At 34.0% G+C, this 22786-nt stretch overlaps 3 protein-coding genes across 3 annotated transcripts in view; 2 read left to right on the top strand and 1 right to left on the bottom strand.

The window, feature by feature from the left end:
- Positions 1-877, top strand: part of LOC119829982 (neurogenic locus Notch protein) — a 127421-nt gene extending 126544 nt beyond the window's left edge. Inside the window, exon 33 of the mRNA XM_038352770.1 lies at positions 248-877. Within this exon, the coding sequence (XP_038208698.1) occupies positions 248-441 (194 nt within the window). The 3' untranslated portion in view covers positions 442-877. The remainder of the gene's footprint in view (positions 1-247) is intronic.
- Positions 878-4386: 3509 nt separating this feature from the next.
- LOC119830496 (tyramine/octopamine receptor-like) lies at positions 4387-11104 on the top strand. The gene is made up of 9 exons (XM_038353540.1): positions 4387-4400; positions 4576-4808; positions 6841-7108; positions 7438-7588; positions 8365-8447; positions 8971-9060; positions 9409-9512; positions 10246-10428; positions 11076-11104. The coding sequence occupies exons 1-9, from the start codon at positions 4387-4389 to the stop codon at positions 11102-11104; spliced, it is 1155 nt and encodes a 384-aa protein (XP_038209468.1).
- A 7-nt stretch (positions 11105-11111) lies between these two features.
- LOC119830001 (prion-like-(Q/N-rich) domain-bearing protein 25) overlaps positions 11112-22786 on the bottom strand; it is a 32095-nt gene continuing 20420 nt past the window's right edge. The window contains exons 3-8 of the mRNA XM_038352800.1: positions 15649-15783; positions 14566-14703; positions 13928-14057; positions 13278-13414; positions 12179-12375; positions 11112-11721 (exon numbers count right to left, since the gene is read on the bottom strand). Of these exons, the coding sequence (XP_038208728.1) occupies positions 11560-11721; positions 12179-12375; positions 13278-13414; positions 13928-14057; positions 14566-14703; positions 15649-15783 (899 nt within the window). The 3' untranslated portion in view covers positions 11112-11559. The remainder of the gene's footprint in view (positions 11722-12178; positions 12376-13277; positions 13415-13927; positions 14058-14565; positions 14704-15648; positions 15784-22786) is intronic.

Here is a 22786-nt window from a genome sequence, read left to right as displayed (position 1 = left end):
AAGTTTCCTTATTTGTACAATTTCTGTTAAGAGTAAATAAATCAAAAATAAATATTTATCTTTGTATCTAAAAATAAAGTTTTGAAATTTGAGTTATGTAACAGTTAACAGAATATGTTATATATGGTAACTTAAATTATATTGATAGCATAGAATTGGGAGACAAAAGTAGTTTTTATTGAAGCATTTGTTTATTTTATTATTGCCTAAGGCTAAATAAACATTCATATTTAAATCTTATTTCCAGGTCTCTACGGCAGCTGGGGCATGGGTGACACGTTCCCCACCCCCTCCCCTGAGTCCCCCGACCACTGGTCCACCCCCTCCCCCCAAACTCCCCTCACGCAATCGCCGCACTCTGATTGGTCAGATCGGGCCGCGCTCTCCCCTAACGATATGCAACAAACGAACAAAGGAGCCACGGAAGCCATTTATATTTAAAAATAGAACGTTGAATATTCCAATAACGGTTTAATTTAAGAAAGTTTATTGCTCTTTAAATTGGCGATTTGAATTAAGATCGCGTTGTTTCCTCAACGGGAATTCGACTACGTATTTTAGTATGCCATTTCTCATTTAGATGCTGTATTTAAATTAGGAACGTGGATTCTTTTTTATCTTTAGCCGTAAAGATAATACCTACTGCCTTTTTTAAATTAAGAACTGCGTTTATTTTTTAAATTATTAGCACCATAGACGTAACTATGAAGGTGCTAGTGCCGTAGTATAGACTGATTTGTACAGCCATGACGTAGTTAAGGACGATTGTGAACTTTGGTGTATTTTTATGAAATTAACGAAGACGCATAGCGGCTTAGTAATTTATTACAAATTTTATAGCATATCTAAAAATTGTTCTACGAGTAATACAGATAAAGAAAAAATGTAAATTGTGACATATTTTAAATTGAAAATACACCAAAACATTTGAAACGTGACGTTGTTGTGTTTGTTAAAGATCGTGTTTTTAAACATAATCTGCTTATGAGATTGTTTTTTCGAGATTTCGTAAGGAAATAATTTATGTGTGATTTAGCACGTAATGTACTTTGTATGTAGATTTTTATTAAGATATTCTTAGTTAAGTCGTTAAATTATAAAGCTGAGATTGAAGCCTCGTTTATAAATTCATGAATATTTAAATTTTTATGCGTCAGGCGTCAATGTTAGTTGTTGTTTATTATGTTGTTTTCCGCTCATTCCGAATCATTCCAACATCGCTTCCAATCGTTATAACCTGAGGTGACGAAAAATTATTAAGATTTAAAATATTACTTTTTTGTAGGATACATTTTATATATATAAAATAAACAGACATTGCTTTATAGTGAATGTAAAATAAATTTCATGACAAAACAAATTTAATTTTGTCAAATTATAATAAAATATCCGATTTTTCGAATACATAAGCATTAAATATTCATATCTCATCATTCTAATTATCTCTTATCTTATTATAAAATCCTAATTGCATAAATTTCACTGCATTGAATGTTTTTTATATAAAGATAACCTTAATTTGTACATCACGAAAGTTAAATAAAAACTCTTTCTCATACATTGTGAATCTTACATCTAGATAGAATATTACAAGAATTAAAAAAGAAAAAAACGTCACCTCAAAACTCCAGTACATAAGTACTAGATCTCATCATTCCATCGCTTCGAGACCACATGCTCAAGGTTAATTCCATACATTTGTATCATATTATTATTACGCCTATGTAAATACAAACTTTTATATTTAATACAATTAATTAGTCTAATGTAAGTTTTTTTTGTGTCATCGTATGTGCCAATCAGGTTGTATGGTACCCTTATAATGGACCCGTTCGTATGAAATAATTCAATTATGTAAAGGATTGTAACGGTTTCCTCGTGGGAATTGTCGAAATTGAATCGTACGTAAGGAAAGCGAATTATTTTGATGATATGTATAGAAATGGGTCATAGTTGACGTCGATTCCGTGGTGTTGTTGATTTTTAGTACAAATTTAGTATTTTTTTATTGTTGTTATTGTGTGATGTGGCTCTTAATAAGACTAAGAAAAATCAAATTAATCGTAAAAATGCATTCCACGATACAATCTTAAAACATTCCGCTATAATATTATTTTAATAGTATTTTTTTGTAAAATACATGTCAATACTTATTTCCGTCTAAATGAAATCGTAGATATAATATAGGCGAAATGTACTAGCCTTAAATTTTCATTAATTATGCGTTACCATGGAAACGACGTCGCATCTAGGGTATAAGAAACGCGGGCTTCCTTAATGCATTCTTAAAATTTAACCTAAAAATAGCCGCGTAAGTACAAACTGTAAATCGATTTTTTTTTTTTCTTATAAAACATCCATGTGTTAGTAAATTTTACAGCGTTTTATGTTTAATGAATTTATACTCGGTAAATATGTTAATTTTTAGTATGTTTGAATTATATTTGAACAAACACATGTTACATTGTTTATTTGTTGTTTCCTTGGTTTAAAATGAGATATACCCTATTTGGGAATTAGCAGAGTTTACGTAATACACATAAACAATCTAAGTAATGTGTTTGTTTAAATATTTAAATGGAATATTTAATGAAATTGTAACCAACCGTTTTGTTACGGCGGGATCTTTCTTTATTGTAAATCGGGCACAATAATATATAATGTAATCCGCATGATCTTCAAATCTGTGCCTTCAAGTATTGTATCAAATTACACATATTGTATAAGTGGTAGAATTAAGTCGCCTGTAAATAAATTTTTATCATTATTTGTATGGAATGCATTTCTTTGTAAGAGTTTATTAAGTGAGGAGAATAGATTTTTAAATATTTTCCCCGTAACTGACAATAAAGGAATAAATTTTAAAACGTTTTTTTATAACCCCCATCAAGTATATATAGGTTTCTATTTTTGACATAAAAATTAAATACAGCCACAGATAAGAAACTGTAAGATATTCCTAGGAATATTAATTTATATTAATCAACTTTTAAATACGCAAAACGACTTACATTTATTAAACTTACATTTATACGACGACATTTAGACTTTTTCTTATTGTATGTCGAGATATTTTTAGCATCAATGGTGCATTTTTTTACCATGGTTCAATTTATAATTCCTTTAAACAACATATAAAAAATTAAATTGTCAGAACTAAAAAAGAAAACTATGAACACAAGGAAGGCTTTTTATAAAAAAAAAAGAATCGTCAATATCGCTTTGCCCAGCCCAAAATTTCTCCTTTTCGAAGTCCGTTGAAAACATGTAATTATACATTTGCATATTGAATAAATCATAAACAAAATTAACATACCGACAAGTACGATGGTGAAATGAGCACCATCTGCAGTCTTTTCATTATTATGTTACTAGCTATTGCCGGCGGCTTCGCACGCGTTAATAGTAAGTACTTCAATAGATAATATCATACATATAAACCTTGCTCTTGAATCACCATCCATTAAACAAAACTCCATCAAAATCCGTTGCGTAGTTTTAAAGATTTAAGCACACATAGGGATATAAGGACAGAGAAAACGAGTTTCTTTTATACTATGTAGTGATTAACATATCGTTGAGTATGATGCTGAAATAAGCGCCATCTACCGTATTTTCATTATTATATTAATTGAAAGTTGTAAACAACAATATTTGTATAGTTATTTATTTTTTAAGGAAAATATAAAACGTCTTAAGTCTTCAGTGACGTTTATAAGTTTTTATTTCTATGTACTCAATTGTCAGAAACATTTAAAAATACCCTCATTATATAAAACAATCGTTCAAATGTCATCAATTAAATAATTCATAAACGGTGTATTATGTGAAATTAAATAGTGAATTATAAATGTTCTCCGTTAGTTACAAATTGGAATCCCATAAAGTAAGTAGGTACCAAAATTTTCAGTTAAAACTTGAAATAAATATATATGTATGATCAAAACACTTTACGTGTTTCGATTTCTTGAATATTAAGTTTGATGTTGAACTTATTGGAATGAATGAAGCCATTATTTACTGTCTCATCACTTTTTAACAAGCTTTTATTCGGTTCATTTGTGTGTTTGTACCGACTCCTTTATACTCGATTCTGACTTTAAAGGACAGATATAATTAAAACTTTTTATGCTTATAAAACATCGGTGACTGTTCAATAATTTCATGCTCATTGGGATCGCCCGTATCGAGATAATTTAGTTGATATTATCATTATAGTGTTTTTCAGTTTTTTTTAAACTAAGTTCACTTGAAAGGGAAGCATAACAAATGAGAATCTTTTAATATGTACTTGTAACTTCTTAGAGAAATAATCCGCGTTCCTAATACTACTCAAAAAATTAGTAGAACCGCTGTGCGATGTAAATACTTTACTTAATAGAAGCAATGATATCTGTTTTGTTCTTAGGTTTGAACACGGAAAGCATTTTTTTAATAAGTATCTAATCAATAATAAAAAGTCGGTCGATAAACGTTCTTAGAGAAAATTTCTTCTTTTTTTTTTAAATTTCGAATTAAAACGAATGTCTCTGATTTTTTTTTTCGCTACACACGTTCATTAACTGTATCTGACAGAACAGTGCTCCCGCGAGGCGAAGTAACAGCAGGATGGTGGGCGTTTGCAACTGTGATGGCAGTCATCACCATCGCGACGGTGATCGGGAACCTTTCGGTGGTGATAGCGCTGTGCAAGGTGAAACGGTCGCCCACACATTTCCCGCTGACCAGTTTGGTGGTAGCGGATTTACTGGTGGGGTTGGTGGTGCTGCCCATTGCGGCTGCTAGGGAGCTGTTTGTATTTCATTTGCGTGAGTAGTTCTTTTATAGTAATACTAGCTGCGCCCCGCGGTTTCACCCGCGTAAGTCCATATCCCGTAGGAATATCGGGCTACAAAGTCTATATGTTATTCCAGGTGTCCAGATGTCTACGTACCAAATTTCATTGGAATCGGTTCAGTAGTTCTTGCGTGAAAGAGCAACAAACACACACACATCCTTACAAACTTTCTCATTTATAATATTAGTAGGATTAATAGGATAGTTCTATTGTGATAATTTTGTACGTTTACAATTAAAAAAAATTTAAATTAATTAATTAAAACTGTTAAATACATACAATTATATTAGTAGAAACGAAAGCCTGTGTTAGTAAAAACTGTGTTACAGGCTTTAGAATCCCTCACATTTTTGTAAATTATAGTTTCTTACAGTTTTTTCATTTTTTTCAATTAAGTATATTAAAATAGAAAAAGTGCATGCATGTGTGTGTGGGTGTGTGTGTGTGTGTTTGTGTGTGTGTGTGTGTAGGTGGGTGTGTGTGTAGGTGGGTGTGTGTGTGTGTTTGTGGGTTAAGATAATAAAAAAAAAAGAAAGAAAATAAAAAAAAAACGTTTATATGTGTATACGCAATAAGTCCTCTATGGCCTCGTAATCTAAGTGTTTAAGAATATTTGAAAGATTTTCTTTAAATTTGTGATTAGAATATTTTTTTACTTGTTTGAGATTATTACCAAATAAGCTATTATATATCTTTGGAGAAAGGAAATCTGAACATCTATTACCATACACAGTATTAAACTTAGGAACAGGAATCCGCTCTAATCGTTTTTCACATTCCGAAAGGGTCGGTACAACTTGTCTATGAAATTTGCAAAGGCAGCGATGTAAAAACATTTTTCTCACTGATAAAACCTCACACTGTTGGTATAGATCAGTTGTAGGGTGCCTGAACGGTAAGCGATACATGACCTTAAGTATGGTGCGCTGTGAACGTTCCACTTGTATAAGGTTGCATTTTGATGCACTGCCCCAGATTGTGAGACAGTATGTTATGATACTCTCACATAAAGCTTTGTATGTTAAGGTAAGTATTTCGGGGCTAGCAACTTCCGTTAGATTTTTAAATACATTAATCAATTTTCTAGCTCTATTGGAGACTTCAGCTATGTGGGGGCCCCAGGTAAGTCTGTCTTCCAGTGTGACTCCTAAATACTTAATTGTTTTAACACGATTTAAAATAGTACATGAACAACACGATGGCAGATTGTCTTTTCTGTGAAACAATGAAACCATATTATTGTAGAAGACGTAATTCAATAGTTAATTTACTTTTTACGACATTTGTGGTGCTGACGGTGAAGAAGCCAGATTTTTCGTAATCTGCCTCATTGCTAGTGGGAATTTTCTAGGTTATCTACAAAAAATCGTTCCTGAGCGATAGCTTCATAGCTAGTATATAATAGCTAATGCTGTAAATAAACTGTTTGGTCCATATAATCTTTACGTCTAGGAGCACAACGATCGCGCTATGTTTCACAGCTTCAATCCTCTCTCTCTCTCTCTCTCTGTTCTCGGCTTAAAACACTGTAGCGACTTCATGAAGCCGCTCGTTCGCGCCTCTGATTCGCTGCTACTGAGATAGTTCTAACTAATCTGCGAAACTTCTTAATCTATTTTATAACCGATATTTGGCTTAACTGGTTAGAATTAAGTTTTATACACAAATTCGCATAAAATTGCCTGATAAAGAGTATATTTTCACTTTACAGCGAGCGTGGTCACGGGGAGACTCATTGCATTTTCCAGTCCAAACTGGTAAACATAGTATTTTGTTGTGTTTGATTTTACGCGAGAATTATATTACTTAATTACATTTAAAAATTAAAAACTTTTTAGCGAGCATGGTTTTCATGACCACGCTCGCTGTAAAGTGTTCGAAACGTCGGGTTAATAATACAATGAATAAATCGCGTTTAAAATCCGTTAAAAAGTTTTTAATTTCTGAATGTATAATATTCGCGTAAAATCAATCACAAGAAAATACTAAGTATATATTTTCAGCCCGTATCGTCTGTGCATTCTGGAGCACAATGGACGTCTTATGCTGCACTGCGTCCATCCTCTCCCTCTGTGTACTCGGCTGGGAGCGCTGGAGCGGCATCACGGCGCCGCTCGCTCGCGCCAGACGCGGAGAGAGAGCCAGACTCCTTGCTTATACCGTCTGGCCGATAGCCAGTGCGGTGGCTCTGCCCACAGCATTCATTCCTTCACCGCGACACTTTCATCCAGGCGAAATGGCTAAGGCGTGTACTGTGAATACTAATATAGGGTAAGAGGAGCAAGAAGTTGTATATTTCTTTTTAACCGCCTCTTTAGTAGAATAAGCGTAGTAACAGAGGGATTCTGGGTTCGATTCCTAGGGGGACTCACAAAATGTCTCGGTCTGGCAGGACACACCTACTTGCCCGTAAAGAAAATTAATCAGTACGAATATTATCTGTCCCATACCTCAAAAGAGGATATACTTTTATTTCTTTTTAACATAAATTGTCAATTGCATACACTAGGTTTACAAGTTCCAAGTGGACTCGTTTATTTTGAATATCTGTTGGCTTTCCTTAGTAAATAAATAAATATACGTATGTCATCCCTTTCTAGCTACGTGTTCTTCAGTATATCGTTCTCTTTCTACCTCCCAGCGGGCATGATGATCGTGATGTATGGCTATATACTTCGCGCGCTGGCTGCCCCGCCCCCCTTACGTGTGCATAGAGGTCGATCCCCGAATACAAATACAAACAATATACAGGTATATTTGTATTATGAGTTTCTTATAAATACTTTATGTATGTATAATCACAGAGAACATAACACGATACGTATAAGTAATCCTATCCTACTAATATTATAAATGCGAAAGTTTGTAAGGATGTGTGTGTTTGTTGCTCTTTCACGCAAAAACTACTGAACCGATAGCAATGAAATTTTTTACGTAGACAGCTGGACAACTGGAATAACATATAGGCTACTTTTTATCCCGATATTCCTACGGGATACGGACTTACGCGAGTGAAACCGCGGGGCGCAGCTAGTATCGTATACTTTAATGAAAGTCTAAAGTTTTTCCAATTATAGACAAGAACCACTGATTGGTTTTAATGATTTTCGCTTTGATGCAATCATCTCCGCTGGGATAATGACTTCCAAAATTTGAAAATCATAAAAACCTTGCCCCGGGTGGAACCGGGACGTGTATCACTACATATTAGAAAACAAAGTCACTTTCTTTGTGTCTCTATGTCCCTTTGCGTGCTTAAATCCTTAAAACTACGCAACGGATTTTGGTGGGTTTTTTTAATACATAGTGATCCAAGAGGTTCATATAATAACATCTATTAAACATTATAGTTATATAATCGAATAGTTCATATAATCGAATAATAACATCTATTAAACTACTTCAAATTTTAAGCGGAGCCGCGGGCAAAAGGGACTCTAACTCACCCAGGGACACTTCATTTGTTTAATTGTTCAAATAATTAGATCCCAATTATAGTATTAAATGAAATATACTGTATTTTACAGAGTCAAACACCAAACAAACCTATAAGCAATCCCGTTCCGCACCCTGAATCTACCCAGGACCTCAATTCAAATGACCTGCCAAGGTACGTGTAAATCAATGCCGCAATTACATAATAAGACTAGGTCTGGAAGGCCAAAGATGATTAAAAGGACAGCAATAAGGCTAAATTATATAAATCATATTATTATAAATTATACCAGGTTGCCTGGCAGAGATTGCTGTCTAGAAAAGGCCGCCTTTTGTACAAAATATCATTGTGCCATATTATATTTTGTATAAACTTTTCTTTCTATTTTGTACAATAATGTATTATAAATAAATAAATAAATAAATAAATTGGCGAAAATTTTAACCGACGTTGTAAAAAACGAAGGATTCTAATATAGATTGCATTGTGTCGATTTTATTAATGAAAATCTTCGTAGGTTATCTACCGATTGATGTGTTGGTGTTGTTGTGTGTTGATGAAATCTTTGTGATTTGGTTCCATATTACAATGTGGAGTGCTTCTTCCGAAAAACAATACATATACTTCAAAAGGTGATTGTATTTTAATAAAATAAAGTATTCTTCCATTTTATTTTATTTGGACATTCGTGTTTTAGGTATTCAACACCAAAAGGGCGCAAATTAAACATTCCAGGTATATCGAAGAGCATCCAAATACCATCACCATTAAAGTCACCTCGTGCCTTGTAAGTCAATATTCATTTTTCATTATATTTTATAAATAAAATGTATGGTTTTTTCTACACTCACTTGTGTTTCTTTGGACTTGTCTCTCGATCTGAGAATTTAGTTAGATAACAAAGATATTAATTGAATGTACCAAAAAATAAATTGATGTCTATCACAAATCACAATGGGGATTTTTTTCCTCTTTCACGTCTGTCTTTCTACCCGTTCGCGATATCTCAAAATTTTTACCAATAGATAGCGCGGTTCTTCAGGAAAGTTTTAAGCATGTTATTTGTTTAGTTTTAGACAACACAGACGAAGCCGCAGGAAGTCAGTAATATATATTATGATATTAATGATTCCAGTCGCGGGTTCATGTCCCGCCAACGCCGCGCCACTCGCACCATTATCAAGCTGATGGGGCTCTTCTTAGTCTGCTGGACGCCATTTTTTGTCATGTTGCCTGTAGGTATGTTATTTTTGTACATCATCTATAGTAATATTATAAATTCAGTTTTATATTCAGAGTTTGTTTGAACGCGCTAATCTCAGGAAATGTTGGTCCGATTTGAAAAATTATTTCAGTGTTAGATAGCCCATATATTAAAGAAGGTTATAGGCATATATGTACCACGGGCGAACCGGGGCGGAACGCTAGTTATTAATGTAATATAACAGCGGGTGTCGTAACAATAGACCTAAGTCTAATGTCCAATTACGTCCTTACTCCCCTAATATTTACTTACAAAAACAAGAATTAATAGAAGATAACGTTTTAAAATGCAGCTTTTATTATGGTTAATAACTCTCAGGATTCCGTAAGGTGTTATACAAACCAACTAAAAGCTTTCTAAAATAAGTATACTACAAAACAAATCAAAAATAATTTAACGATAGAATCAACTAAATTATATTATAGAGAGGTGTATAAAAATTATTTAATCATGCTCATCCTAATGAGAGACAAACTCATAAAATTATTCTATTGTCACCGATTCTTGATAAGTGCACAAAGATTTAATTACGCTTCTCGTTTAAAGTGTTTTAAAATCGAGTCTATAATGAAAACATTACAATAACATGAATACATACAGATGAAGCTAGTTTTTACTCGCTTCGCTTTGCGCTTTTACTTTTTCATTAACTTGCTTTTGCGAGTTAATGTAAAAGATACCAAACACATCATTCATCACTTATACCAGATTCGCTCTTCGACTGTGTCAGGGACACCACCTGGCAGTGGTGTACCTGGCTAGGCTACCTGAACTCAGCCCTGAATCCCCTCGTGTACTCCGCCGCATCGCCCAGTGTGAGGAGAGCTTTTCGCGCTTCCTTTTCCAGCTCGAATGACGTCGCTATGACGACCCGCGAGAAAAGGAGTGACGGTAAATTGTTTAAAGTTTTTGAAGTGAAACTTCTTTAGAATCGTTGTGATTTCAAACCTGATGCAACGGAAAAAGCGACAGGTAAGAGACACAAATACAAAAATGTGTAGAATGAAGCCGGCAAAGAATGAGACTGAAATATACATACTGTTTTATATATTATATATATTCATCTTATTGTTTTGTCGATTTACTGAAGATTCACTTCTATCGTATGTGAATCGCACATACACCTTTTTTTATTGGCTTATAAATCATAATAAATTTAAATCACAAAATGTACCAACTCTTAACCAAAGAATAATTCGAAATTTAACCCATTATGTTCAATGATAAAGCACTTATTTTATTGGTGAACGGTTCAGAAGTCAAGTCTGTATCGTTTTGATGAAGACAATCAATATAAACCAAAGTAATATGAAACTTTCTGGTCGTTGATTATTACTTATTAATATGAAATAATTTCCTAAATACCAAATTGTAACGTGTGAGTTTATTTCTTTTAAAGCACGAATTATTTTGGTGACGCTTGCAGTGTAGTACTGGTCATGTAATAATATACTGCGTATACATGATACAGTATACAAAGACTTATACTAATATTCAATATGTATTATGCAAAAATGTTTCAATTGTCCAATAACCAGGGATCATCGACATTTCAGGTTTAAAATAAAAACGAATTCAGTAAAATAAATACTTTATTTACACTTCGTTCGATTGTGTACATTCTCTTTGGTATAATCTACCCAGGATTAATTATATTGTTTTCAACATCGTAAAATTGCACTCGAAAATACTGCATTATCGGAAGAACTGTTATAATCTCGACTTACAATACATAACAACAACCATTAGTCAACATTTTATATTATTTACAACTTACAATAAACTTTGAAACTAACAACATCCATAATCAACAACTAGCTTCTAATTGCGCAAGGATCCAATGAAAAAAACATGATTGCACTATAAAAAAAATAACAATTCACAATTGTTTTATATTTAAACAATAATAACTACCAACACTGGTATTAATATTTCATTGCCAGCCGTTCCATTTATTAAATACAGTACACGTATCCGAACATGACGTTGCATTGTCAATTTGACAGCTCCGCAAGATGGCGGCTAGCGTCTCAAGGCGGCGGCGCACAAGATGGCGGCGATGTATATTGGCGGGCGCGACAGCGTGCTCGCTCCACCGAAATCATTCGCGTCTGGCGAACAGGTCTTGCAAGTACATCTACCAGCTAGACAATAACCTGGCTCGTCCTCTTCAGACACACATTCCTAGAAACACATTGTATTCATTATAAAAAAGTTTTTACTAAATAAATTGATAGATAGATATACAAGTTTTAATGCACAATACATTATTAGTTATTCAATTTGTAATATTAAACAGAAATTAACTTTTTATAAATAATTTTTTATTTTTATTTAAATAACTTATCTAAAGTTCATTGTAAATAGTATAAAATAAGTATTTAAAATGTTCTAAGCTTTAATAAATTGTAACGTAAGTAGTATTTAATCTAGAATTAATTGTAATATTATAAGTAATTTAAGTATATTGAATGTAAAAATAAATATTTAGCATTTGACTTCCTTTTTTCACCGTTTCCCCAAAACGCAATATTTCTACTTTCATCGAGCTTTTCATTCACTAACATAAAAGTAATATACACAATTCATAGAAATTTACAGATGCAAAAAGAAATCTATTTTTTTTTTATTTTCCCCCCACCTCATCCCTCACGCACTCCTGGCCGGGGCGGCGCGTGTGCCAGCAGTGCGCGGGGTTGCCGACCGGGCGCGCGCTGTACGCGCACGCGCACGCGCCGCCCAGACACAGCGCCGCGCCCGCTGAGCGCGCTTCCGCTACGCCGGATAACGCGTCGCACTGCACGTCGTATTGGCACGCGTCGTTCAGCTGTTTTGCGGCTACAGACGGACATGTACGTATGAGAAAATTATTAATGTTGTCGTTCTTCTAACCTTTTATTACTTAGTACACCTATCCATTGTTCAAATTTTTTCAATAATTCTTTCACTGTCCGAGCTATTCAACTATGGAATGCTCTACCTGAGAATATTCGACGCGCTAAAACGCTTAATTCTTTTAAAATTTTATTAAAAGATCACTACTTTTCTCTACTGTAGTGTGTGTGTGTGTATGTTCGCTTTTTTTCTGTACTCCTTGCTGACGTCGCCAGCCATTGTTTTTCTTCGTTTTATTTTTCTTGTTTCACTTTATGTGTATGTATGTGTATGTAGGTATGTATATTTATGAATTAGTATTTTATACCCGTATGTATATTTTTATGTATATGTATTATTATTTTATTCTATTATTTATATTTATATGTATGTGTTTATAAATGTATTTTTTTAATCGTTATTATATACTTATTACTTGTTTTTCTTTTGCTTTTGCACTATCCCAGAACTTCGTACATTTCCTTTCCTACCAGGTTGCCTGGCAGAGATTGCTGTTAAGCAATAAGGCCGCCTCTTGTACAAACGATGTCTTTTTTTTTCTGTTTACTGTGTTCTTGTTGTTTCTAAGTTTGTACAATAAAGGATTATAAATAAATAAATAAATAAATAAAATTAATGAAGCAGTTGGTGATAACATTTGTTAATAGAATACAGAAAATATCAACTTGTAAATCAACGTTTACACGTACCGTGAAGTAAATTGACTTGATTGTATACATTTTGTGCAATGTATTAAATCTATCTCTATTCGTTGGTATTATAGCGTAAAAAGAAAAACTAAGTTTGAGAAAGTACGGTCCAATTAACTCCCAAACGCAAACAGCACTCGCAGCTAAACAACTCACATTCAACACACGCGTTGATGTCCCCCTGCGCCACCCAGTTGTCCCGACACCGGCAAGTGCCGCGGCACTCGAGGCCGGGACCAGCGCATTGCAGGTTGTCCTCGCACACCTCGCCCAGTAAGGCGTCGCGGACGCATCTGGGAAGTCACAATTATTGAAAGAAATAATGGTCATTTAACACCACGACACGTCGGATAGCGTGGCGTCGCGGACGCATCTGGCAAGTCACAATTGAAAGAAAGAAAGAAAGCATGGTCATTAAACACCACGACACCTATCCTAGCGCGGCATCGCGGACGCATCTTGGAAGTCACAATTGAAAGAAAAAATGGTCATTTAACACCACAAACAAATCAATAACAATCTTTACAAACTAATAAAGTAAAAAGGTGGACAGCTAGGGACAGAAGGTAACTTAAAATCTATACTAGCAACTTAAAACGCGGTCTTATCGCTATAAGCGATTTCTCTCAGAAAACCCGGTAGAGAATATAAATTAAGGAGGTGGTGCACTATTGATTGAGAAATAACTTAAAACAAGAAATAAAAATACATTATATGTATATATTATAATCTACTGTTAGGGAAGAAATTATAAATTCAATGCTTTTTCCTACTAAGTGTACTCTTTGAAATTCTACCAATCTCACCTGGTCCCATTATCCCTCGGGCTGAACTGCAGCTGGCACGTGCAGTATCCTCGCACGCAGAAGGCCTGGCGCTCCGGACCAGGTTCACCAAGGTAACAATTCTGGTCCACCACACATCGCTCGCCGACCACTGGAATTGGAAAATTAACTAAATTTAGTTAATTGTTGGATTCTGAGCGTTTTGTAAATATCCTCTTTTCAATCGACTTCCAAATAGGTTGTTTTTAATTCGACTGTGTGAATGAATTTTGATGATACTTTTTTTATTTGAAAGTAATGTGGTCCCGTTAATATGTCATCTAGTTGACAAACCAGACCTTCCCCTTCTACGGACAACTTCGTAAGTGTCACACTAAAGCCCCATCTCATTACGTGGAGCATATATTTTAAGTTAGTTCAATCAATATATATTCGAATATTGTCAAGTTGCACTACTAATAACGGTAAGCATTTATAAAGACACAATTTTGCTCTTCGAAATAAAGGACTTTCCAGGGATCAATAGTGAGTCCAGAAAAACTGTGTGTTTTTTCTTTTTTTTTACTCTAAACGAGAAAAAGCAAGAACTTTATAACATGTGTATGAAAATATGCACACTGTATGTATACAGTTTGTTAGTGTGTGTTATAATAACATACCAGCAGTTTCGTAGCATCGGTCGGTATCGAGATGAGCGCCGGCTGCGCACGCGCAGGTGCCGTCCGCGCACTCGGAGTGCACGCCCATGGTGGAGTGGCATTGGATGTGCTGTACGCATGGTTCGCCGTTGCGTGCCTCTAGAAGTTATACAAACTACTATTAAATAATATCCTTGAGTTTTGAGCCATTCAACTGTGAATAAATTTTGATAAAATTTCTTTTGGACGTAACTGTAGTTGAAGGAAAGGGAATTCAATGAAGCCACAAAATATTAAATTGGGCAGAAAATATAAATCAACCCCAATCAAGCTATACAATATATAGAAATTAACTAGACCATTTCTGAACGTTTGAATTATCTGTATCATTCACTGGACAGTATAAAAACGAAGTAGAGGTTTCTTAATTGGTTTTTTATAACAATTTATTGACGAAATATATGTATCAAAAGTTGGAAGGTAGTATATGTGCCTTTTCTTCTACCACATCCACGTCCACGAAGTACAGAATTTTGTCGCTCACGAGCGAGAGAAGCCGCGGGCGGAAATCTAGCATTATATAACCATGATTGGCGATGTTCAAGATATTGTAACTATCTTTAAAATTGCAGTGCTCATTGTAGTATTCAACTAAGCTATATTTATTTTGCCCAAAGCGTCTGTACAACCACAGATACCATATTAATGGTAACGATATAGGCAATTTAAAGCGTGGCTGGCCAATTTCTTGTGGGAGTCGAGCACGCTTCGGCACGAATTGGACCAGATCGCACCGGGGAAGTACCACACCCCCACAGAAAACCGGCGTGAAATAGTGGCATGCCACTGTGTTTCGTACGGTGAGTGGGGGAGCTGGAGGCCCGTTTCCTTTTCCTCACCCGTCCCATTCCATTCCTTCTTTCCAGTCGTTAATCCATTCTTTTTCCCTTATCCCAAAAAAGCGGGCAGCGCATTCGCAGAGGCCCAACCTTTGCGAATGTTCATGGGCGGTGGTGATCGCTTACCATCAGCGAACCACCAGCTCAGTTGCCCGCTATGACATAAAAAAAAGAAAAAAAAAATTCTAAAGGGACCTGTTCTCACCTTTCAAGCAACCCTTATGCGTACTGTTCACAGCCGCGTACACAAAGCCATCCTTGCATACGCAGTAGCTGCTCTGCTTGCAGAACGCATTGTCCGGACATTGGATGTCCGTGTTGCATACATTTCCAGTCCTCCCTGGAGATAGCAAAATTCCATTAATATGTTTTAATTAGCTGACCAAGTTTTATTTATTTATTTTATTTATTTATTTAACCAAATCACATGCCATTACAGCTTACAACCCAAAAGTTAATTTCATATGCTCATCGCTATGTGTATTTTTTTTAATTTTTTGATGATTTACGTCAGTCTTGTATCCTCCTTCAATAAACTTTATTTTTTATTAAGCTACTTCAAAACTCTACTTCTGTTTGTTACCTCCTATCTTCTTATTGGGTGAAGCGATTTTGATAATCTGTTTTATTTGAAAGCTTGGACCCCTCGTGTGGTCCCGTGTGTTGGTTTAATTCTGACAATATGGGTGGTTGAATGTTTTGTTAAAAATGCTTTTATGATCATAACTTTGTAATCTCGTACGAAGATACATAAACGATTACTTTATTTTCTGATTGATTCACTATTTTATTAGCCTATTTCATTCCATAACACGTAATATACTTTCATTGCTTTGTACAATTGTCTTTTGTGACCTCACGAGAATCATTTTCACACAGTAACAAGTTATGCAATTATATTGCTGGTTTTATTAACTTTCTATTACGAATACATATTGTAACCATATTGAAATCCAAATAATAGTATTTTCGTGGTTTTAGTTTAACGTAACTATTATAAATTTAGATATTAAAGATTTTTTTAATGGATTTTAAACGCGATTATTTCATTGTTTGCCCCGACGCGAATTTTCGAACACTACATCGAGTGTGTACATAAGTGATATAATAAAAAAATCGGGTTTAAAATCCGTTAAAATGTTTTCAATTTCTAAATCTAGATAGTACATCAATTACTTTGTTTGATAGTTTCTAGGTAACATTAGGTCAAACACTATTGAAAATGATAATAAAACACACTAAAATTTGCGGTTGTATTGATAAGAAATGTTATGTTGATTTCATATGGTGTGATTAAACAAATTTGGACATTTTTAGTTTATTAATAAAAATATATTCTATTATGAATAGAAATGAATAAAATAATAGGAACTCCCCAAAATCACTCATAATAATCTAACAATAATAACAACACCCACACATTCAATATATTCTTTTAACCGAATTCCTAAAAAAAAGAAGGTTTTACCTACTGAACATATAATATCGTTCAACACACGAAACAATACATTTTTATATGTCGTTTAACATCACACATTATTCAATTATATATCATTTCATATACATAACGACATCATCATCATCATCATCAGCCCATATATGTTCCCACTGCTGGGACACAGACCTCCTATGAGGGTTCAGGCCATAATCCACCACGCTGGCCAAGTGCGGGTTGGCAGATGTCACATGTCGTCGAACTTTTAATTCTCGGACATGCCGGTTTCCTCACGATGTTTTCCTTCACCGTTTAAGCAGTGGTGATGTTATCCACAGGCGCAGATAAATTGAAAAATCAATTTATTTCCTGCACGCTCGCCCGGTCTCGAACCCCGACTTATCGATTTTGAAGTCCGAGGTTCTCACCACTGAGCCACCACTGCTAATAACATAACGACGCCATGGACTAATTATTCTGAGGCCATGGATAGACATGATTTTAACAAAGAAACAAACAATTATCTAGGAAAAATTCGCTATCAAATCAAAAATAAACCCGGTAGTATGTGTTTTGTTATCAAGTAAAGCATATCGATAACACTGTTTACACTGTTCGTGTAGACATGTGTACACTTAGGCATTTTTATTTCACCTACTTGTATCTATCTTGATTTAAAAGCAAACCTTTCGAAGGTTGTCCTTTGCCTTTATAACGCTATAAAAAAAGCTGTAATAATCAATTTAAATTTAAAAATTAGGCTTGATAGATTTATATACAAAAACAATTTTACGTTCTATATAATTTACGTGCTCAGAACTTACTAAGAGATCTCTTTAAGTGTACTGGTATCCTTACTACCGTACCGTTCACAGTATATTTAAATATATTTAATAACATTTTGTCGTTCCCAACACTGATTTATACTCAAAAGTAGGTGATAGTAGTTATGACATAAGGAACAGAAATAAAGTTGAAATATTTGATTCCCGGCTTTCTAAAATTAAAAAATAATTTTGGCCAAGGTATACAATAGAATTTCTCATAATAATGAAAAGATAAGAGAGGAAGAGAGAAGAGAGATTTTACAATAGAATTCCTCATAATAATAAAAATTTTAGTAATGCTTAAACCTATTAACACTATCTCTCTTTCTTATCTTTAGTTCATAGAGTCTAGTTGTCGATTAAGAACCACAGGACAATTCATCAGCATTTTTGAAGGCGACTTAAAAAAAAAAGAAACAGTGAGGTTATCAAATCGACTTTATTTTTTGTGTTTGTTAGCACGTAACGTTTTTCTGAAGGAATCGATTTTTTTTTCCTTATTTGCTAGCTGGCGCCTCCCATGTGGTCCCATTAGAATAGGATTTAGTTCAGACATTTAAGAGGGAATTTAGGTTTTGCTAAAAATAATAGTGAAGAGCTCGAAATAAAATACAAATCATTGAACTACTAATTTACGTATCGAAGCGATAAATTGGCAACTTACACAGAATTATAGCGGTGTATTGACATTTATGACTGTAGAAAGCTGCAGTCTATTAATTCACAGTTATTTACATTTGTGACGGTTTATTTGTTTTTAGCACTTAATTATGTATGGAGAATAATTTTGCAGCTCTCAAATTTTGTGTTAATTTGTATTATAGTGGTATGTATAATTTGATATAGATTGTAGTAGCTATGCCCCACGGTTTCACCCGCGTAAGTCCGTATCCCGTAGGAATATCGGGACAAAAAGTTGCCTATATGTTATTCCAAGTTGTCAAGCTATCTACGTACCAAATTTCATTTCAACCGGTTCAGTTGTTTTAGAGCAACAATCACACACACACACATCCTTACTAACTTTCGCATTTATAATATTAGTAGGATATTATTTCTTATACACTTTAGTTTATTCCTCCATAATACTCGGGTACCTTCAGAACTACCCGGTCTTTTGGAAGGCTTACGTGGGGACACAGACACAGAGGCCCTTAAGAGAATATTCATGTGTTATGGGACACCAGCCCATGACTGGACTTTATGAAGACACAGGCCTGGGCAGTTCGCGACCGATTATTAATATAATATTATCTTTCTTCATTGTTTATTTTAATAGCATGCACCTGTACGCTAAAATGGCAGTTGTTATGACCTCGGACTTACATACATCAAAAGGGTTCGAGCCAAGCGCGCGGGCAGGAAATAAATTGATTTTTCTATTTATCTGCGCATCTGATAATATCACAACTGCTCGAAACGGTTAAGGAAAACATCGTGAGGAAACCGGCATGTCTAAGAACTCTGACATCTGCCAACCTGCACTTGGCTAGCGTGGTGGATGGACGTGGTTGAACGAACGTTGTACCTGAACCCTCATAGGAGGCCTGTGTCCCAGCAGTGGAAACATATGGGCTGATGATGATGATGTTACCCATATGTTATTGTTTTCATTGTTTTAGTTAACTGGAAGAGATGGCTCTATAGACATAAGTTCGCCTACTGTGAAATTGTGTCGTTTCATTTCGTTTTTTTTTCTTTTGGTGTGTACAATGAAGTATGAATTTACTAATTATTTTTCTAGAAATATGATGTGTTAATTTATGCTTGTTTTAGTTTGTTACAAGGTCTCGATTTATTGTGTGCTGATATATTATTCACTAGCTACGTAAAAGAATACATCTTGTTTCGATATCATTTGATCCTGTATATTGTATTTATAATTGATCTATTTGTTTTGATTATCTACCCCATTTAATTTAATCCATAAATTAGTTATCAAGTCCTTAATATTTAATGATTTGTAGAGGAAACAGTTTTAACATATTATTTACTCACTAATGGCCGTTTAAGTTAAAACTAGACAAAATTTAAATGAATTTGAGGTAACACTGTCCCGATAAGGTTATCGCGAACCGCGTGACCCACTTTGATGAGATTCTTGTTAGTCAATATGAACAAACACCATAAACGACGTGTGGTAAATAAGATTTTTATTTTGTTAAATACTGCGTCTATACAGAACCAAAAACGAATTCTGTTTTGTATTATTTTATTTCTTGCTAGTACTCTTTCGCAAATTTCTATTCTATATATTATAAAATTTATATCTTTCAAATGTTATCAAATTCCATTCAATGCTATAAACCATGACACAACAATAATTCTTTTCTGCAAACAAAGGTTAATGATGTCCACAAATGAGGGAGGGGGAGGAAGGGGGTATGAATCTAAATTCTATAATGAGATTAAATATAAACAGTTTCTTAAGTTGAGAACCGATGGATATATATCAGTTAGAATCCTAATTCAGTTGAATTGAGAACGGGTTTCGTTTTTAGGAAGTCTATTGAAAATTTAATCACCTTTTCATTGAAAGTAAATAGACATTCATTTTTAATCCAGACACTGAAATATAAATTAGAGGGATTTACAGTCAACTATAAGAATAACTACTGAATAGGTTAGATATATATATGATACTTTTCATTTAATTAATATATAGTTTATTTATAACTATGAAAGCGTGACTACAATCGTTATGTAACATTGCATGTATACGCGGAACGAGTGTATCGTTTTTAATTGGGTTAATCAACCGTGAAAGGTGATGTAAGCAATTGAATGAACGGGTATATTATTACCTTATTATTAGATTACATACGCGAAGTTATTCGTGGAATTATTAATGTTTGTCCATCGATAACCTGAACTAATCTTCAATAAAAAACCACTTACCATATAATATAACAAAGATTTGTTTTCACGAGTAGAAATAAACGAAAAAATAAAAAAAAAAACATAAAATAAACACGATTTATTGATAAAATCAAGTAAAAATAAATTAATTACAGCAGATATTTTCTTGTGTTTGATTTTACGCAATATTATACATTTAAATTTATAACTTTTTAACGGATTTTAAACGCGATTTATTCATTATATCATTAACCCGACGTTTCGAGCACTTTACAGCGAGCGTGGTCACCGGGGGACTTCCCGTTTTAATTTTAAACTACAAGAGTTGCTTAACACGTAAAAATATATCGAACGTTAGAAAATTAATTTATATCTGGCGATCAGGATAACATGATAAGCTCATGTAATAATTGGATATGTGTAAAAGTTTTAATGAAATCTGCCCATAAGTGGGTTAGGTTAGGTTAGGTTAGTAGTCTTAAGGAATCGGTTACCTACATTTAACACACATATGAAGCTAATATATAAAAAGAGTTTTTCAATCATTTTAAAAAAGAATTATAACGGGTTACCTTATAACTATTAACGGGGTGAACTAATTTTTATGATTCTTTTTTTATTTGAAAGCCGTTGCCATGTAATCTTATTTAAATTTCGTCTAGTTCTGGCAATATTGTTAAAAATACTAGTCTAGTCTAGAAGGTTGAGAATCTAGTAAACTATTTCATGATTTAACACTCCGTAGTTGAAGTTAATCACACTAATCGCACTAATATTATAAATGTGAAAGTTTGTTTGTTTGGATGTTTGAACGTCAATCACGCCGAAACTGCTTAACGGATTTTGATGAAATTTAGTATACAGACAGGGTATGAGCCAACTTGGATGGTATTATATCTACTTTTAATCCCGATTAAATGCCCTCTTAGGATAAAACAGGAATCTTCATATCCGGCGGAGCCGCGACGAGCGACGAGTCCTACTACTCGACTTGTAATATCATAAATGCGAAAGTTTGTAAGAATATGTGTGTGTTTGTTGCTCTTTCACGCAAAAAGTATTGAACCGATTGCAATAATTTTTTGTACATAGATAGTTGAGCAACTGGAATAACATATTATAGGCAACTTCTTATCCCAATATTTCTACGGGGTACGGACTTACGCGGGTGAAACCGCGGGGCGCAGCTAGTATTTCATATATTCAATAAAATCTGCTTCGTGTTAATAAGTGTGAAATAAGAAAAATCTATGATACAGTTATAAATATAAATAACCGTAAAAATAAGCAATTTACTCGAAGTAACAATAGAAACGGTAATATCTTACTATGATTCAATATCGAGATTCGAGATTGGTTTTTGATTTGATTGCATTTCGACAAACTGACGAACTTTACTTCGACAAACTGCCCGAACTCACTTCGACAAACTGCCCGAACTCACTTCGACAAACTGACCGAACTGAGACTGTATTTAGAACTATACAAATAACATACTGCTATAGCATCAATGAATATATGGAAGACTAGCTGTTCGCCCCGGCTTCGCCCGTGGTACATATATAGTCTATGTTACTCGTGGATAATGTAGCTTTCGAATGGTGAAAGAATTTTTAAAATCGGTCCTGTAGTTTTTGAGCCTATTCATTACAACCAAACAAACAAAGTTTTCCTCTTTATAATATTAGTGTAGATGACAATCCACGGAATGTTGTCTCTTAAGAACAACAGGACAGGTCTTTGACATTATGTACGTGTTACATATTATGTAGAACTAATGTAAAATTGATTTCATTTTAAAAGAGCAACTACAGTTTCTTGCCGGCTCTTCTCTGTAGAGACTGCTTTCCGAATCGGTGGTAAATGTTAAAACTGTATAAAATGACGATTCAAAAGTGCTTCTATAAGAAGTCTAATTGAATAAATAAATGTTTGAGTTTAAAAACAAAAAAAAAACTTTTTTTTGGTATTTTACAGTTATCATATTGGATATTAAATTTATGTCCATATTATTACACATAGCTTGTTGATTTTTAAAATAATTTCAATTAACAAAAAAAAAACTTTATAATATCTTTTTGATTTCTTGTAACGTATATTTGTAATGTTATGTTTTCAAGGCACTATAAAATTAACGTACATCATCTGCATGTTTTTTGACTACATGACCGCCTCCTTGGTAAAGTGGTTAAAGTAGATAGTAACGTAGAACCCTGGGTTCA

Source organism: Zerene cesonia, chromosome 11, assembly GCF_012273895.1.
Source record: "Zerene cesonia ecotype Mississippi chromosome 11, Zerene_cesonia_1.1, whole genome shotgun sequence".
Taxonomy (NCBI): domain Eukaryota; kingdom Metazoa; phylum Arthropoda; class Insecta; order Lepidoptera; family Pieridae; genus Zerene; species Zerene cesonia.
This window is presented reverse-complemented; position numbering and strand designations above follow the sequence as displayed.

Excerpts from the sequence above, each read along its gene's own strand:
- LOC119830496 (XM_038353540.1), top strand. Across the intron at positions 7,589-8,364 it reads CAAATACAAACAATATACAG|AGTCAAACACCAAACAAACC; the intron begins GTATATTTGTAT and ends TGTATTTTACAG. Across the intron at positions 9,061-9,408 it reads TTAAAGTCACCTCGTGCCTT|TCGCGGGTTCATGTCCCGCC; the intron begins GTAAGTCAATAT and ends TAATGATTCCAG.